This window comes from Neophocaena asiaeorientalis, unplaced genomic scaffold, assembly GCF_003031525.2.
Source record: "Neophocaena asiaeorientalis asiaeorientalis breed wild unplaced genomic scaffold, Neophocaena_asiaeorientalis_V1.1 scaffold220, whole genome shotgun sequence".
NCBI lineage: Eukaryota > Metazoa > Chordata > Mammalia > Artiodactyla > Phocoenidae > Neophocaena > Neophocaena asiaeorientalis.
The window spans coordinates 5,535,302-5,555,457 of record NW_020174042.1 but is presented as its reverse complement, the minus strand read 5'-3'; the positions used below and the strand labels follow the sequence as shown (position 1 = coordinate 5,555,457).

General features: G+C 36.0%; 1 protein-coding gene across 2 annotated transcripts in view; it reads right to left on the bottom strand.

Annotated features, from left to right (window-relative positions):
* The window catches only part of NAA35 (N-alpha-acetyltransferase 35, NatC auxiliary subunit), an 88,196-nt gene that overhangs the window by 24,260 nt on the left and 43,780 nt on the right, over positions 1-20,156 (bottom strand). For both annotated transcript variants that reach the window (XM_024753810.1, XM_024753811.1), the window contains 3 exons: positions 9,802-9,980; positions 4,079-4,138; positions 492-598 (listed from right to left, as the gene is read on the bottom strand). In XM_024753810.1, the coding sequence (XP_024609578.1) occupies positions 492-598; positions 4,079-4,138; positions 9,802-9,980 (346 nt within the window). The remainder of the gene's footprint in view (positions 1-491; positions 599-4,078; positions 4,139-9,801; positions 9,981-20,156) is intronic.

Genomic DNA, 20,156 nt, shown 5'->3' with positions numbered 1-20,156 from the left:
CCTGGTGGCACGGTGGTTAAGAATCTGCCTGCCAGTGCAGGGGACACGGGTTCAAGCCCTGGTCCAGGAAGATCCCACATGCAGCGGAGCAGCTAAGCCCATGCACCACAACTACTACTAAGCTTGTGCACTAGAGCCCGCAAGCCACAACTACTGAAGCCCGCCACCTAGAGCCAGTGCCCCACGACAGAAGAAGCCACCACAGTGAGAAGCCCGCGCAACGCAACAAAGAGTTGCCCCCGCTCACCATAACTAGAGAGAGCCTGCGCACAGCAACGAAGACCCAACGCAGCCAAAAATAAATAAATTTAAATAAAATTTTAAAAAATCTAAATAATATGTGGCAGAAATCAATTAATTTTAACATGATTGAGTTATTTTTTCATGTGGAGACTTGATTCCAACGGTTTTTATGTCTTTGCTATAAAGGAGCACAGAGAACTTGGGCTTTTAAGAAACACACATGCTATACAATGTCTTATGACACTTACTTTGGGGAGAGCACCGGAGGACTGACAAAAGACCGAAGTGCATCTTTCACCATGTCTTGCATGAGATGGGTTCCAAAGACCTTTTTGTTATCCACCAGGAAAGTGGTCTTAAAACAAATGTTATATATATTAGTAATGCTGTCACAATCTTGACATATTGTACATGTAGTTGTCATTACTGTGACATGAACATACTTCTTATAAATGCCACAGAATACAAGAGATTAAAATGTAAAAAGTTGGTGGAAAATTTCTTTTTCCACAATGCCTCCACAATGGGTACTACTTATTAATCCCTATTTAAGGTGTATTCTGATGCAGGAGAACAAAAAATGTGCAGAAAAAAATCTCTCAGGTCAAGAGTAGTAATATTGAACTAGTGAAACGTGAACTGATGGGTCTGAATATGTCAAATGAGCTAATATACAAGAAAGGGTTTCATAAATTATGAAATATTTAATGGTTACAAATATCAAGTCAGTCTATAACCTTATCTCTAATAAACACCTTGGAATACATACAAACTTTCTGAAATTGGAAAAATATAGTTAAAATAATAAATTATTAAATTGAAATACACTACTATTTAATAATAATTTACATTTAATTTTCTGCCCTTAACAATCTCAATGTATCTGAATATTTACTATACTATACCTTACTTGATTTCCTAACACATTCGAGTTGTTTCCAGTTTTTGGTGATCACGAACCAAACAGCTTTAAACACAGGCATGCATACAGGTTTCTAGGAGAATGTCAGATTCCACTTCTCTTGGGTAAATAAGCAAGAGTAAAATTTGTATATTTGTTTTTGTAACAATCTGCCATCATTTTCCAAAGTGGATATAGCACTTCATATTCCTATCAGTAATGCATCCTCTCCAGTGCTTGATATTTTCAGTTTTGTTCTTTCTTCTTGCTTTATTTTAAAGATATTCTGATAGGTGGATAGTGGTATTCCATTGTGGTGTTAATTTGCATTTCCCTGTTTTCTTACTGTTACATTTATAGAATTCTTTTTATGTTCTTGATACAAGTCCCTTGTCAGACATGATCTGCAAATATTTTCTCCTACTCTGTAGAGTCTCTTTTCATTTTCTTAAGTGTCTTCCACAGAATTAAAGTTTCAAATTTATCAACTTGCCATTTTTTTTAAATGGACTGTGCTTTTGATGTCATACCTAAGAATTCTCTACCTTTCCCAAAGTCACGAAAATTTTCTCCTATCCTTTCTTCTAACAGTTTTATGGTTTCACATACAGTACTACATAATAAAGGACTAATTAAGGATCAGAACTTCTCTGGACTTTCCCCTTGGTTCCGTTGATCACATGTCCATCATTTTGCCAACAGCACACCTGTCTCATAGTCAGGTAGTACTGAGTTCCCCAACTTTATTTTTTTTTACAAATTTGTTTTTGGCTGTACTAGTTTCTATTCCTTTCCATATAAATTTTAGAAGCAGCTTGTTGACATCTAAAAAATTTCTGCTATGATTTTGGGATTGCTCTGAATCTGTAGATCAATTTTGGGGAGAACTGACATCTTAAAAAAATATCAATTCTTCCAATCCACAAACAAGATGTATCTCTCCATTTATTTAAGTCTCCTTTGATGTCTTTCATCAGTACTTTGTAGTTTTTCAGTATACAGGTTCTCCAAACAGGTGTTAGATTTATACCTACATATTCCATTCTTGATGTTATTGTAAATGGTACTGCTTTAAATTTTTTGATTTGCATTGTTCATTACAAATACATAGAAATACAACTGCTTTTTGTAAATTGGCCTCATATCCTGTGATACTGTTAAACTCATCCACCAGGTCTAGGAACTTCTTTGCAGATTCCTTGGTACTCTACATAGATAATCATGTTGTCTGTAAAGAAACATTATTTCTCAGTTTCTCAACTGTATGCCTTTTATTTATTTTCCTGCCTTTTTCCACTGGCTAAGATTTCCAGTACTATGTTGAGTGAAAGTGGAGTGACGAGAGTGGACATCCTTGCTTTCCTCCCAGCAGGAAGAAAGAATTTAATCTTTCGTCATCAAGTATGATGTTAGCTATAGGTGTTTGGCACATGCCCTTTATCAGATTAAGGAAGTTACCTTCTATTCCTTGTTTTGCTGAGAGTTTTTATCATGAATGGACGTTGGTTTTGTCAAATGGTTTTCCTCAATCTATTGAGACTTTAGATTACATAGTAAATTACACTTTAAACACTGAACCAACCTTGCATTCCTGGGATAAAACCCACTTGGTCATGATGTATTCTTTCTTTACATATTGCTGGATTTGATCTGATAATACTTTAAGATTTTTATGTCTATGTTCATAAGGAATATAGGTCTATGTTTTCTAAGCTTGAAATGTCTTTGTTTGGTTTTGGTACAGAGGTAATGCCTCTGTACCAAAATTTTTATGATTTTTTAAGATTTTTATGTCTATGTTCATAAGGAATATTTTTATTCCTATGTCTATTTTTAAGATTTTTATGTCTATGTTCATAAGGAATATAGGTCTATGTTTTCTAAGCTTGAAATGTCTTTGTTTGGTTTTGGTACAGAGGTAATGCAGCCTTCATATGATGAGTGCCCTTGTCTCTTCTATTTTCTGAAAGAGACTGTGTATAGAATTGTCCTGGAGTTTTGTTGGAAGGCTTTTAACTATGAACACAATTTCTTTGATAGATACAGGATTATTCAAATTTTCTATTTCTTTTTGAGTGAGTTTTGGTAGTGTCCCTCACGGAATTGGTCCATCTCATTTAAGTTTTTGCATTTATGGACATACAGTTGTTTAGAATATTCCCATATTACCATTTTAATTTGTTTAGGGTCTGTAGCAATTCCTGATATTATTCACCTGTATCTTCTTTTTTTCTTGTTCCATCTAGTTAGAGGTTCATCAATTTTAGAACCTGCTTTTGGCTGCAATGATTTTCTCTATTGTTTGTCTCTTTCCTATTTTACTCATTTTTGCTTTTATCTTTGTTATTTCCTTCTGCTTCCTTCTAGTTTGATTTGCTCTTCTTTTTCTATTTTTTTAAAATAGAAGCTTAAATTATAATTTCAGACCTTTCTTCCTTTTTTTCATATGAACATTTAGTACTATAAATTTCTCTCTAAACACTGCTTAAATTGTATCCCACAAATTCTGATATTTTCATTTTCATTCAGTTCAAAATATTTTCCAATTACCCTCAATACTTCCTCTTTGACCATGCGTTCTTTAGAAGTGTGTTAATAAAGAACCCATGGGTTCTTTAGAAGTGTGTTAATTTCCAAATATCTGGAGAATTTTCCAGATACTTCTGTTACTGATTCCTAATTTAACTCCAAAATAGAGAGCATAGTTTGTATGATTTCAATTTTTTTTTAATTATTAAGGTTTATTTTATGGCCCAGAATATGGTCTTGATGCATGTCTAACACTGTAAGTCAATACTTCTGTTACAAAAATATACCACTAACTGTGGAATAGCCTTTAAAAGCATCTACCTTTTGTTCCATCCATCAATAAAACGATGTCAATACACAGTATTTGATGTTTAAAGACATATTTTGATACTAAGTGGAACTTACTTGTAATAGAGATCTTGAAAGAACACAAGGTGATTGTTCACTAAATTCACAGAAAAAATCCTAATAGATACACAGAAAAAAAGTGTCATTAATAGATTAAATAAAAGCTGAAAATGTTTGTACACAGAGTATAATCTTTACCAGACCTTCTGGGAATGATACACTACCAAAGTTAAAATAAGAAAGATAGCTAAAGATCATTTCTGTAAGAACTGTCTAATTGTATGAATGGAAAAATGGATAATTTTGGAGCCTAAAATTTATTTTTAACAAACTTACCAGTAACAGGTGGATACCGATATTAAATTTGTACATCATGAAAATAACAGTACCAATAATAATTTACTAACTAATGACAGAGATTTACTTCACAGAAATAAATACCAAGTAACCAGGCTAACTGAATTCACATTCTCTTTTTTCATAATTAATTTTTACACCTTGCACACACTCCTCAAAGGGAATATTCTCCACCAGAGAGAGATTCTACTATTCCACATTACAAAGAAAATTAAAACAATTCACCCCACAGAAAATCCCTCAACTTCAGCCTCTAAACCTCTAGTTGTATCCCCATCTGTACACAGATCCTTTCCTTGCCTACTTTAACAGATGTATTAAAGACTCCATTCCTTCTGGCTTTTTCACAAACATTACACACTTTCAATTATCCATACTTTGCTCTCCTAGATAATTAAAATTCGTCCTCTCTACCAGATCGTTCCCATTTTCATTTAAACAGTCAGGTTTCTCTCAACTTTAAAAAGAAAAGGTCATCACATGATGTCACATTTTCCTCTCAACTGCTGCCTTCTCAGCCAAACTTTCTGAAGAAGTTGGCTGCACCCACTGTCTCTACTCACTCAGCTCAACTCTCATCCACCTTCAACACATGTAACCTGGCTCTTTGCTCTAGTCACCACTTGTTCCCCATTACTAAATCCAATGGACGTTGATTTTGGACCTTATTCATCTCTTTCACTTGACCTCTCAGCAGTGTGACTTCCTTCTTGAAAAACCTTTTAAATGGCTTTCATATGTTTCTTCCTCTGGCTACTTCTCAGTTTGTTCTGTAGGTTCAAAGTTTAGTTCCAGAAAACCTTCTTTTCTTAACCTATATATTTTTTCCTCGTAAATTTTGAAGCATAAACACTCATGCTTCGATTATTATCTATACTGTAATAATTCTAAAATTTTAACTCTAAGCACAGACCTCTCAACTCTATCCATATAGCCAATACTATCCAGTATCTCTACTTAAATATATTAAAGGTACCTGAAACTTTACTTCACTAAGACCCTCAAAGGTCCTTTGAGAATATCCCCCTTTGAGTGTACAGCACCAAACGTGCATGTAGACTTACAAGACAGAAGCCTAGAGACCTTCCTCAGAGCTCTCTCATGCCCCATATTTAATACATCACCAATATTCTATCAATTTTAGCTTACACATAGCTCTAACACTGACAACCTCACCATCTCCCTGCCATCCTTTTAGTCCAAGTTACCATCTTCTCTTCCCTTGGACTGCAGTACTGGTTTCCTAATTTATCACACTGTGTTTACTCTAGTCCCTTCCAATCCTTTCTCTACAATGCAGCCACATCTTTGCACATTCTTGATCCTATTATGTCACTGTCCCCCCCCCGCCACACTGATTTTTCTTGATAAAACTAATGGTTTTCCTTTGCTCTGTGAAAAGATAGAAATCCTTAATGTTGCTTAAATGGCCTGGTCTGGTCTGCCTACCTCTCTAGCCTCATCAAATCCCCCATCCCCATCACTCAATGCTCCATTCTGCTACTTTTCTTTTAGTTTCTCAAATGTATCATGTTCTTTCCCATCACATGGAGGAGCATTCAGCTTCCTGCACCTGGAACTGTCCCCCTACTGTCCCAAATGATGTTCACCTAACTGTTAGATCTTAGCTTTACCTTCATTTCTTTAAGAAAGACTTCTCTGATCATTTAGGTCAGTTCCTTCATTATATGCTATATGTTCTAGTTCCTTTGCTTCATACTCCCTACACTGGTTTGTAATTCTATAATCATTTATATGATTATTTGATCAATTTCTATCTCATACTACACTGTAAGCCTTATGACAGGATGGATGATATGCTTTTGCTCATCACTGTATACCAGCCATAGCACAGCACCTAGCACAAAACAAGCATGTTGGCTGAACTGATGAATGTACATATACTGTACTTGCTATCACAGTTCATCTGTACTCAATTTCTTATTGCTAGTATACATCCCTAACAGGATACAGTCTATAAAGTCCACTATTTACCTCATTTAAACTACGTATATCTTCTTAATCAATCCACAGCTGTCAAAAGTATCATCTTATGGGTTCCTAAACTATGAGTTTCCCTTTACTAGTGTCACTATCCTCCCCCTTACCACTGGTTTTTGCCCTATATGCAAAATACCAAAAACTTTGAAAATGCAGAAAAATGCAAAAAACAAAACTATCATATAGCATTCCACTATCTATAAACAGTCATAATTAATATTTTGGTATTTTTTATTCTAATCTTTTGAGAAAGAATTTGGTTGAATTTGACTTTGTCTCTGAATATCTTTTCTGTGTGCAACAACATATATAAAAAATATATTTTAAAACTTTCAACAGGGACTTCCCTGGTGGCACAGTGGTTAAGAATCCGCCTGCCAATGCAGGGGACATGGGTTCAAGCCTTGGTCCGGGAAGATCCCACATGCCGCAGAGCAACTAAGCCCATGCGCCACAACTATTGAGTCTGAGCTCTCGAGCCCATGAGCCACAACTACTGAGCCCGCATGCCACAACTACTGAAGCCTGCACACCTAGAGCCTGTGCTCCACACAAGAGAAGCCACAGCAATGAGAAGGCTATGCACTGTAGCAAAGAGTAGACCCTGCTCGCCACAACTAGAGAAAGCCCGCGTGCAGCAATGAAGACACATAAATAAATAAATAAATGTATATTTTAAAAAAGAACATTAAACATAACTTGACATTCACAAACATTTCCCAATGTCAATACTTCCCATGTCAATAGTTTTCTATAACATATTTTTTAATGGCTCTGTGACATACATTGTAAACATACCACAGAATGGATATTGACACCATTCAGTATTTAAACTGTTACTAGTTTTTGAACATTGCAAAGGATGATGCAACAAACACCTTTTTTCTTATTCTAAATGTCTAGAAGGAGAGTTTCTGGGCCAAGTATACACATTTTTAAGACTTTTGAGAGAGACAGCCACTGGAGTATAAGAGAATGAGTACTTCCCTTTACCAACATTATATATTATTATACTTTTCAATCTAGCTGTTACAAATCGCATTTCTTTAATTACTAGTAAGGTTAAGCATCTTTCATGTTTATTTCTTTTTAAATATGTATGCTCGTGTCCTTTCCCAATTTTTCATTGGGATGTTTATTTTTATCTTACTGATATGTAGAAGCGCTCTCTAGAACCTGGCACTTTATCCTAATAATAACAGGTTTCCTATGCAGATCCACAAGACTATTTGGTCCCTTATCTTCCATAACTTTAATCTTTTTCTCTACTCGTGGCCCCTGCTGCACTCCCCCCACTACCACTCTGTCTCAAGTCTTTCAGAGATCCAAATTCTTCCATTACTATGCCTTCTTCATGTCCAGTGACAGCAGTCCAGGCCTGGCTCCGCCAGCTCCCCTCTATTATGACATGTCATTATGCATTCACCCCGCCCCTGACAAGGCAATCCATAATCTTTTGCCAGAATATCAAGTTCCAACCGTTGCATTATACTTTCTTATTCCAATTCACATTGATCTCCTTTTCTAAAATCCTACAATTAATCTAGTGAACACAAGTATATATTCATGTATCAATTAAGGATTAGAAAAGCAAATGGAGAAGAACAATAAAATCTCTATTCTAATTCTCTTATGACACTAACTAACCATCTAATTTGGTTATAAAGCCCTGTAAACCTCAGTTTGTTTAGCTGCACAATAAACTGCAAAATGAACTGGCTTGTGCATATAATCTTTTTTACTCTTAAGACTCTATGATTCTTATGACAGAATAAGGAAAAACTACTAAAAAGAAAGGAAACACAAAAGGAGGGAGTAAAGGCATAATCAGTGAAAGTTTCACTAAGGAACAAAGACTTAAGCTGGGCTTTAATGATAATTAGTGGAGGGCTTCCCTGGTGGCGCAGTGGTTAAGAATCCGCCTGCCAATGCAGCGGACACGGGTTCGAGCCCTGGTTCACGAAGATCCCACATGCTGCGGAGCAACTAAGCCCATGCGCCACAACTACTGAGCCTGCACTCTAGAGCCCTTAAGCCACAACTACTGAAGCCCACGTGCCACAACTATTCAAGCCTGTGCGCCTAGACCCCGTGCTCCACAACAAGAGAAGCCACAGCAATGAGAAAGCCGCACACTGCAATGAAGAGTATCCCCTGCTCACCACAACTAGAGAAAGCCCACATGCAGCAAAAGACCCAACACAGCCAAAAATAAATAAATGTAAAAAAGAAAAGAAAAAAAATTTTTTTAAGAAGGAAAAGTTACTATAAGAAAGAGTGTAACAGAAGCACAAATCTTTATTGACCATTTATCAATTATACCCCCGAGGCTGCTGCTAAATTCTAGGAATATAAACTAGATAATCTGTCATCTCAAGTAACACAGGTACAGAAGCAACCTGAAACCAAAAGGGAAGACTTCACAGAGGAAATGACATGCGGCTAGAAATTATGTACCTCAACACTGAGGGGGAGCAACAGTCAAATGCATATATATGTATAGTCATGCAAAATTAATTAGTGTACTAATGTCTAAATAACACTATTTTTTTTGCCCGTTTTTTACCTTCCTAATTGAAGTATATGTCATTATAGCCTTACCAATTAATAAAACTCTGTCTCTGAATGTTTTAACATTCCCCAAATAAATCTTGTGTTTCTATATTTTAACCCATAAAAAAGATTAATCCAAAATATGCTAGCTTAAAAGTGTACATACTCTTTTACCCAATAACTTCACTGTTTAGCAATTTATCTTAAGGGGTAAGGAAGCACATGATATAAAGATTTACCTACAAAGATGTTCATCTTAGTATTGTTTATAAGTGTAAAACACTGAAAATGACCTAAATGTAATTCAACGTGAATGGACTAAAAAAATCTGTGGTATATACTTACAATGCAATACCATGTAGCCATTAAAATAATGCAGAAATATGTATATTTGTTGACACGAAAAGATGTTCGTGGTATAGACTAGTGATGAAAAAAAGCAAGTTACCAAATACCATGATCCAATTTTTATATGAAAAAATATTTATACATATGCACATATATATGTACGTGTATATGTATACCTGCATGCATAAACACAGACATTTATTTATATAAAAGGTTCTGAACACAGAATTGACGATTCAAAGCCCCATTCTTAAAACTTGGGTGAATTATCTAACTTCTTCCACACTTTAGGTTCTTAATCTCTAGAATGGATAGTATAAAATCCTTATGAGGATTAAATACAAAAAGTACACACACACACACACACACACACACACACACACACACGACTTAACTCTCCAGATATCACAGATAAGAGGTGAGCAGCATTATTTACCCTTGGGATGGTCAGTCTCCAAAAAGTAATAAACTATTCTGTTGTTAAATCAAAGTTACATTCCAGAATAGAGATTTGTACTTACCAGGATACAATGTAAATTTGTTAAATTGACCACCTCACAGACAGTTTTTATTCTATCTATTAATCTTGCAAAATAGTTGACCATTTCTTCCCTCTTTATTATTTTTGCGTATCGAGGGAAGGTGGGTGGAAGTAGTCTCTGGTTAACAAGAGGCTCAAAACCCATCATAATGGGATGATCTAAAAAGAAACAAAGGTAACATTTTCAACATTTCTCTGAATTTTAAACCTCAAATACTACTAAATATAAAAAGAAAAAGGCCAGTTTCAAAAGCATCTCTGAATTCTAATCACAATATTCTCTAAATGGATTTTATAATTTACAATTAATGTATCTACACACACACATTTTAAAAATGAGATAAGCAGATTTAATAACCTAAAATCGTACTTCCTCCCGACATGGTGGTGGTAGTGGTGACAGAGAGAGGTTTCTACCTCAAAATTAACTCCAAGTCAAGAATGGGATAAAACAGAGTTAACATATTCTCTCAGAATAAATAAAAGGGCAATGCTGTATTAACCATGAGACTGTGAAGAAATGTTTCAAACGGGAACACAAACATAGGCTTGTCTTCCCTTCATTTTCTGAACTGCAGAATCAACTCACACTCAACTACACAGTAATGTAAAGCGGCAGAGGAAAACAGTCCTCATCCCAATCCCATGAGTTTGGAATGCATTTTGCACTGAGATGTAATTCCAGAAATTCACAATGAAAATGACATATCACAAGAGACCTGAGGGTGAGTTCCTCTCTTCCATTCTTTGTCCTCTGGTGATCTCACTTTTCACAATAGTAGAAAGCTCCAAACTAAGTCTTTCTCAACTTGAAATTTCCTGCCACTTTTATAGAAAAAAATTCTGTACTCCAATGGAGTATGCATTGTCAGACTGACTCTATGGGACCTATTTTACAAATCTAGAAATTGTAGGTAACTGATAAACATGAAATTCTGTTCTGTCTGGTAGAGATTCAACCGACTTCTTCTATACTCTATAGAAAAATGTTTTGCCTCCATTTATAATTTATTTCAATATTCCACTACTCCATATAAACGTGTGTTTTACAACTTTTCATGTCTGGTTGTGTCACTGAATGAGTTTCTTAACACATGTTCACTTTTATATCTGTATAAGAGTCATGGTTTTACCTTTGTCTGAAAATCATCTTTTAATACTTCCTATTCCCTAAGTACTATAAGATATAAGCAAGCACAGTGACTTACAAGTATCATGTCCTTTTATGCCTCTTTGCTTATACAAACTATTCTCTCTACCTGTAAAACCTACCCCCTTGTTCTTAGCCTGAACTTGATATAGCTTGAATTCTCTCTCATCATTGTTCCTCTCAATGATGTATATACAATGTTCTTTGTATATATACTACTATACTGTCTGTGTGGGATTACATCATTTGTCTCTCTCTCTGAGTTCTTCTGAAAGCAAGAACAGGGTTGGATCCCAAACACCAAATTCCTGGCTCATAACATGTACTGGATACTTGTTTGCTGAATGACAAGATATGCATGCTCAAAATAAAATGAAAGACTGCCACCACTATAATAATTTGAATTTCTGATCTATAATACTTCATTTAGAACTAAGGTAAAAGTAGTAGTAACGATGCTGTAAGAAGCTTCTTTACCATATTAACATGAATACATTTCAGACTTTAATGATAAACGCACAGAATCCAGATACTTAAATAGTCCATTACACTGATTTTCTCTGAAAGTATTCTAATATGCATGGAAAATTATTACCCAGGAATATGCATTTACTCTTAATACATCTATTTTTAGGCTTTAAACCACAAGTAGAAGATAAATACATAATAATACACTCATGAAAATTTATATTACCATGGAAAGAAGTAAATATTAATGGGAAATGGATAACAAACACAATATATTCTGACTTCAATTTTATACAAACAAAAAAGTGCAATATAAAACAATATTAACTTTTGAAACTCAGCTGTTCTGCACAGCTGATGTTTAGCAACATCCTTGACCTCGACCCACTACATACCAGTAGCAACCTCCTAACTGTAAAATGGATCCAGACATTGCCCGATGTCCCTGGGAAGCCCCAGTTGAGAAACACTGGTCTAGATGAACACAAGATGCAAGTATAATTCAGTGAGGATAAGCTCAGGATGTCAGAGGAGCGTCTTATCCATGTAAAAATTAGATGAAAGACTTCAAAGAAGTGAAGTCTAAGAAAAGACCTAAATGGGGACTCCCCTGATGGCACAGTGGTTAAGAATCCACCTGCCAATGCAGGGGACAGAGGTTCAATCCCTGGTCCTGGAAGATCCCACATGCCTCGGAGCAGCTAAACCCGTGTGCCACAACTACTGAGGCTGTGCGCCACAACTACTGAAGCCCATGTGCCCTACAGCCCGTGTGCCACAACTACTGAGCCCATGTGCCTGCAACTACTGAAACCCGTGTGCCTAGAGCCCATGCTCCGCAACAGGAGAAGCCACTGCAATGAGAAGGCCACACACTGTAATGAAGAGTAGCCCCTGCTCGCCGCAACTAGAGAAAGCCAGCACACAGCAACAAAGACCCAATGCAGCCAAAAATAATAAATAAAATTTTTTAAAAAAGACCTAAATGATAACTTAGTTAAAGGATAAAATATTAGTCAGGACAAAGTATTCCAAGCATATCAAAGGCCTGGAAGACAGATAATATGGCTGTTTTTCTTTTTCCCTTAGGGAGCTGCAATTTTCCAAGTCATAATTTCTCTGAACTCAAAAGTAAAAATAGATGCATATAAATAGAGTGAGGACAAAATCCCTAGGCACAACAGTTAGAAGTCATCTACATGTTTCTCTCTATTTTCTACACACATTTAAATTTCCCCCCTACATTTTTCTGGACATAGTCTTTGTAAATGGTTAAGTGCTAAAGTGGTTCCTAGTAGCTATTTTTAAGTCTCATCCTAGTAGCTATTTTTAAGTCTCAGCTGTTCTTGAATCTCATGCCTAAGGACTCTGTAACCATCCTATACAAGACATAGTAACTTGCCTAACTAGAAAAGAGCATAAGAACTGAAATATAATAAGAGATCAAAGCCGTTATTCAGGATATAGAAGAGTTAAGGAGGAGTGGGGATAAAAGCCAGGCAGGAGTTTGCATCTGATTTCATGGCAACACAAACTACAAAAAAGTTAAAGACAGCTTTACCACACAAGCCCTCCCAGAATAAACCAGTCTAACATATTCCCACTAAATTTCATATATCTCTATCACACAATTTATCTCAAGACTGTCTTATATTAAAATAACCTGAATAGTCCTTACTAAATGAGCCTAGAAAAGATGCTAATTCACATCACTTTCTACCCATTGTGTGCTACGCTCAGTAAAGATTTCCTGAATTAAACTGGATACAGATCAGACAACTTCTAGACTCTCTTCTGACTTTACAAGTCTATAGGTGTACAAAAATTGTCTTGGTTTTCCAGTTAAAAATACATAAAAATCTTCAATGCCAAATAAAATGATTTTCCCTTCACACTAGCACTCTTCTAAGTATACAATAATAACATATAATTACTATATTCAAAATATTATGGCACATTGGTTTAGAGTGTTTTAGTTACTAAAGTTCTTGCTAGATAACTGACCTTCATTATCAATAGCAGAAAAGTATTACAAACAGCACAAGGTCCTTGGATAAAAGATTTATAGTAACAATGTGCTTTGATTTAACTTAACAAAGTAAGTTATTCTAAAATTAATTAGATGCCAAAATTAAAGATTTGGAAGTGTGTAAGTCAAAAGAGATAGAGACATTATATCGTTTTTGGATAATACATCTCTCCCAAGTTAGGCAATTTACAGTTAGACTTATTGAAATAAGTTTTAGATGCCCTGAAGTTGGAAGGAATTCTAGAAAACAATGCAGAAGCTGCTGAGGTTTTGTTATATTATACTACACTTCTTGGCTACTTGATTTCCCTTTATAAAATGTTATAAAGTTATGCTACGTGAAAGAAGCCAGACACAAAAGGACAAATATTGTATGATCCTGCTTATATGAGGTACCTAGAGTAGTCAAACTCATAGAGACAGAAAGTAGAATGGTGGTTGTCTGGGACTGGAGGAGGGGGAAATGGGGAGTTATTATTTAGTGAGTACAGAGTTTCAGTTTGGTAAGATGAAAATTTCTGGATACGGACAGTGGTGACAGTTTCACAACAATGTAAATGTACTTGATGCCACTGAATTCTACATTTAAAAATGGTTAAAATGGCAAATTTCATGTTATAAATATTTCAACACACACACGTTATAAAAAGGTATTTAACCACAACTGTTAACCTCAAAAAGCATAGTCTCAATGAATATTGTATCCTAATCACTGGTCACAGTAAGTTATATAAGCAATAAAATATGCATATAAATGATATTACAGACACATCTATAAAGTTTGGAGTTTCTTTGGTGTGTATTTTTGAATAGGTATCCATGCAACAGATTTAAAAAGTTGCAAATGCAACAAAAGGAGGTACAAAGAAAAGCAAATCTCCTGCTCACTTGTGACTAGTTAATCTCTTGACAACTAACCACTACTACAAGCTTCTTTCATGTGTGTTTATTTATATATATATATATTTTTTCAACTTTATTGAGGTATACAATACAAATATTAAGCTTATAGTTCATTGTTTTGAAAAATATATACAACCATGTAACTACCACCCCAATCAACGTATACAACATTTTCATCTCCCCAGAAGGTCCCCTTTCATCTCCCCAAAAGGGAGCCAGTCACTCCCATGCCCAGCAACCATGGCACTGTTTCCTCCATGAATAAATCAGTTGTTCCTACTTTGATACAAAAAGAGTCACACAATCTGTACTCTTTTATATCTAACTCCTTTCAGCATAATGTTTCAATGACTTATCCATTATGTTGTGTGCATCAACATTCAATCTTTTCTACTGCTGAAAACCATTTCATTGTATGGATATACCACTGTTTGCCCATTCAAACAATGTTACTTTTGTAAACAAAACATCAACATTTTATAGGCGCTAATCTGCTTTTCTGCATTATTTTTTAAGGTGGATTTTTCTTTTGAAACAATTTCAAACTTATAGTAAAGTTGCAAGTGCAGTCAATACCAAATCACTCTCAAATACAATGGCAGTGTTATTCCTATAAAAACATACCCTTATATATTCACGATTCAACAATCAGAATTAGGGAACTAACAATGAACAATTACTACCATCTAATGCTCAGACCTCATTCAAGTTTTGCACACTGTACCAATAATATGCTTCAAATCGACATCAGAATCACAAGTTGTATTTATTTTCATTGTCTCTTAGTCTCCTTCAATCTGGAGCAGTTCTTCTGCTTGGCTTCTATGGATAACTTTGACAACTTTGAAGAATAACACGCCAATAATTTTGTATACTGCCCTTCAATGTGGTTTTCCTGTTTCCTTGTGATTAGATTCAAATTGTTAACCTTTGGATTATAAAAGAAGTGACATTATATTGTTCTTATTGCAACCCATCAGCAAAGTGGAGATTTTAACTAACTACTAGTGGTGTTAACTTTGATCACTTAAGTTGGTGTCTGCCAGATTTCTTCACTATTGTTACCTTTTCCCTTTCTAGTTAATAAATATTTGGGGTGCAGGGGAAGGACACCTAAGTATGCTCATTATCATCAAACTATCTACTCATTAATTCATTTATTTATATCAGTATGGAACCATGGCTTCTTCTTTTATTCAATTGGTTATGATCTATCAGAATTATTTATTTTGATGCTCAAGTTGTCCCCAGCTTGGACTGTGTGAATGCCCATTTAAGCTGTTTTCTGTGTTTAATTGACCTGTCCCATCATTCTCTGAACATTTACTCACTTCCAGCTAATAAGACATTCCAGGCTCATATTGTTCTTTCCCTGTCCTAGCCCTGGAATCACCCATTCCTCCAAGATGTACTAGTTCCTTTTATTTTTTATATTTTTTTCCAGTTTTATTGAGGTATAATTGACCATAAAATTGTAAGATATTTAAAGTGTACAATGTGATGATTTGATATATGTATAATTCTGAAAGGATTCCCTCCACTGAGTTAATTTAACACATCCATCACCTCATATATTTATTTTTTTCCTTTGATGAGAACAGTTAAGTTTTACTCTTTGAGCAAATTTCAATTATACAGTTCAGTGTTATCAATTATAGTCACCATTTCATACATCATATCATCAGACCTTATTCACCTTCTAACTGAAGGTCTGTACCCTTTTACCAACCTCTCCTTATTTCCCTCAGCCTCTGGCAACCATGTTTCTACTGCTTCTATGAGTTAAACTTTATCTCTTTTAAATTCCACATATAAGTGATACCATGCAGTATTTGTTTTCCTCTGTCTGGCTTATTTCACTTAGCACAATGCCCTCCAGGTTCATCCATGTTGTCACAAACAAGAGGATTTCCCTCTGTTTTAAGGCTGATTAATATTCCATTGTATATATATTGTATTTTTGTTATCCATTCATCCATCAATAGACACTTAGGTTGTTTCCGTACCTTAGCTATAGTGAATAAAGCTAGAAAAAGCATTAATTGAAAAAGCATGCTAATGGAAACCAAAAGAAGCATAGAAGTAGCTAAACTTATACCAGATTAAATAGACTTTAAGACAAAGTAGACAAATTTAAGACAAACAGACAAAAGACAAAGAAAGTTATTACATAATAAAGCAGTCAATTCATCAAGAGGATATAACAAACGTAAATATTTATACATCCAACACAGGAGCACAAAAATAAAGCCAATATTCAGAGCTCTAAAAAGGGAAATAATAATACCAGGAGACTTCAATATCCCATTTTCAACAATGGATAGATCACCCAGACAGAAAATCAGTAAAAAAAAAAAAAACAACAAACCATTGGAATTAAACTACACATTATACCAGATGGAGCTAACAGACATATATGGAATGTTTCATCCAAAAGCAATAGAATACACATTCTTCTCAAAGGCACACTGAGGGACTTCCCTGGTGGCGCAGTGGTGAAGAATCCGCCTGCCAATGCAGGGGGGCACGGGTTCAAGCCCTGGTCCAGGAAGATCCCACACGCCGTGGAGCAACTAAGCCCATGTGCCACAACTACTGAGCCTGCACTCTAGAGCCCATGAGCCACAAGTACTGGAGCCTGCACGCTAGAGCCCGTGCTCCGCAACAAGAGAAACCACTGCAATAAGAAGCCCATGCACCACAATGAAGAGTAGCCCCCGCTCACCGCAACTAGAGAAAGCCCATGCGCAGCAACGAAGACCCAACGCAGCCAAAGAATAATTAAAAAAAAAAGGCACATTGAACATTCTCCATGATAGAACATACGATATGACACAAAACAACTCTTAACAAATTTAAGACTGAAAGCACACCAACTATCCCTTCTGGCCACAATAGTATGAAACTAGAACACAAGAAGAGGAAAGCTGGAATATCTACAAATATGTGGAAACTAAACAACACAATCCTGAACAACCAATGGGTCAAAGAAGAAAACAAAGGAGAAATTTTTCTTAAATCTTGAAAGAAATTAAAAATTAAAAAAAAAACAACATACAAAAAGCTATAGGATACTACAAGTGCAGTTCTGAGAGGCAAGTTTATAGTGATAAATGCATACATTAAGAAATTAGATCTCAAATAACAACCTAACTTTACACCTCAATGAACTAGAAAAAGAACAAATTAAGCTCAAGTTAGCAGAAGGAAGGAAATAAAAGATCAGAGTAGAAATAAATGAGAAAGAAAAAGAATAGAAGAGCAACAAAACTAAGAGCTAATTTTTTGAAAAGATAAAACTGACAAACCTTTATCTACACTTTATGTCTTTTGATTGGAGAATTTAGCCCATTTACAATTAACATAAATATTGATAGGTATGGATTTACCATTTCCTGTCTGTTAATTGTTTTCTGGTTGTTTTGCAATTCTTTTGTTCCATTTTTCCTTCTCTTGCTCTCTTCCTTTATTATTTGATGATTTTCTGTACTGGTATGCTTCCTTTCCCTCTTACCTTTTGCATATCTACTATAGGCTTCTGCTTTGTGGTTGCCATGAGCCTTGCATAAAACATATTTATAACAGTCTATCTGAAGTTGATAATAACTTCAAATGCATACAAAAGCTCCCTCCCCCCACATTTTATGGTTTTGACTTCACCATTTGCATCTTTTTATGCTGTGTATCCAATAACAAATGACTGCAGTTATAGTTTTTTAAATACTTTTTGTCTTTCAACATTCATACCAGAGATATAAACGGTCTACCTGCCACCATTACAATATTAGAATTATTTTGAATTTAACTATAAATTTACCTTTACCAATGAGTTTTATACTTGCATGTTTTCCTGTTACTAACTACTGTCCTTTTGTTTCAAATGAAGAACTTCCTTTAACACTTCTTGTGAGGTCAGTCTAGTGGTGATGAACTCCTTTAGTTTGTCTGGAAATTTTTTCTCTCTTCCTTAATTCTTAAGGACAACTGCTGAATATTCTTGGTTAGCAGCTTTTTTGTTTTGTTTTCCCTCAGTACTTTGAGTATATCATCCCTCTCCCTTCCGGTCTGCAAGGTTTTTGCAGAAACAGCTACTGATAGTCTTATGGGGGGTTCCCTTGCACACAACCAGTTGCTTTTCTTTTGCTGCTCTTAAGATTCTAACTTTTGACAATTGTCAAAAGCTTTTGTCTCTAACTTTTGACTAATTATAATGTGTTTGAGTGTGGGTCTCTTAGGATTCAACTTCTTTCGAACTCTCTGAGCATCCTGGATCTGGATATCTGTTTCTTTCCCCAGGTTAGGGAAGTTTTCAGCCATTATTTCTTTGAATATGCTTTTTGCCCTTGTTCCTCTCTCTTCTCCTTCTGGAACCCCTATCATGCACATATTGGTCTTCTTGATATTGTCCCACAAATCCCATAATCTATCTCTTTTTTTCCTACTCTGTTTGAATGAATTCCACTGCCCTGTCAAGTTTGCTGACTCTTTCTTCCACTTGATCTAGTCTGCTGTTGAACCTCTCGATTTTTCAGTTCATTTTTTGAATTCTTTGGCTCTGTGATTTCTCTTGTGTACTTTTTAATATTTACTATCTCCTTGTTGAAACTCTTATTTTGTTCATGCATTACTTCCTAACCTTGGTGAGCATCTTTATAACTTTTGTTTTAAACTCTCAATCAGGTAAACCACTTATCTCCATGTCATTAAGATCTGTTTCTGGATATTTACCTTATTCCTTTGTTTGGAATATATTCCACTGTTTCTTCATTTTTCTTGACTCTCTGTTGGTTTCCGTGCATTAGATAAAACAGTCATATCTTCCAGTCTTGACGGAGTGGTCTCATGTAGGAGACGAATATTGTCATATAAGAGATGGACCTCGTCAATCAGCCCAGACCAAGGCCTTAGTTTTCTCTCAAAGTTTTGTGACCGTCCAAGCCGCCTCCTTTGCTCTTAGTGGCTCCCAGTAGTTGAGGGTGTGCCAAGACCCATCAGTGTCCAAATGGGAAGGATCACAATCAGAACCTAGATGCATGCTGCTTAGAAGCTGGACCCTCAGGGAGCAGCTGGATAAGTATGTAGTTAAACTTCTTCCAGGGAGAAAGTGGGAGAAGGTTGTTTTTGCCTAATCCTTCTTTGCTGGACCTTCGTACATGGCCATGGGGAAGGGTTCTCCTACACTCATTAACAACTATTTGTTTGATAAAGCCCTGTAAGACTCTTGAATACAAACCCCATTGGCCATTAGAGCCAGATGACCTGGGGGCTCATCCCTCAGATGGCAGCTGCAAAAGCTTGGGCACCAGATGTGTGTACAAGCTTTTTTCTGGGAGACGCTGTCAAGTGGGTTTTATTATTGGAGCAGGCTAATGGGGAGAAGGTGGGAGAGATGCCTGCTGGCTTCCCCTGTCTCTGGGGAAGATTTCAGGTAGCCCTTAGATGCCCGCTAAATTAGAAGCCCAGCATGCAGGCAGCGGCTTTTAAAGTACAGAGTTAAACCTATTTCAGGGAAAGACTGGAAGACGGGTTATTTCGTTTGCTCTCTGTGCTGAACCTTGGGGTGTAGAGTCAGTTTAAAAATGCTTCTTTGCTATAGTCTTCTGGAACTCACGAGTGGAAGCCTCTTTGGCTATCACCGCCAGATCTGGGTCCCATGCTTCAGGCAGAAGCCACAAAAGCTGGGGTGCAAATGTATGTACAAACTTTTCCAGGCAGATTCCGGTGACTTGGAGTGGGCTGGAGGCAGAAGCCAGGCAGCTGGCCCCTAGTGTCTGCTAAATTAGAT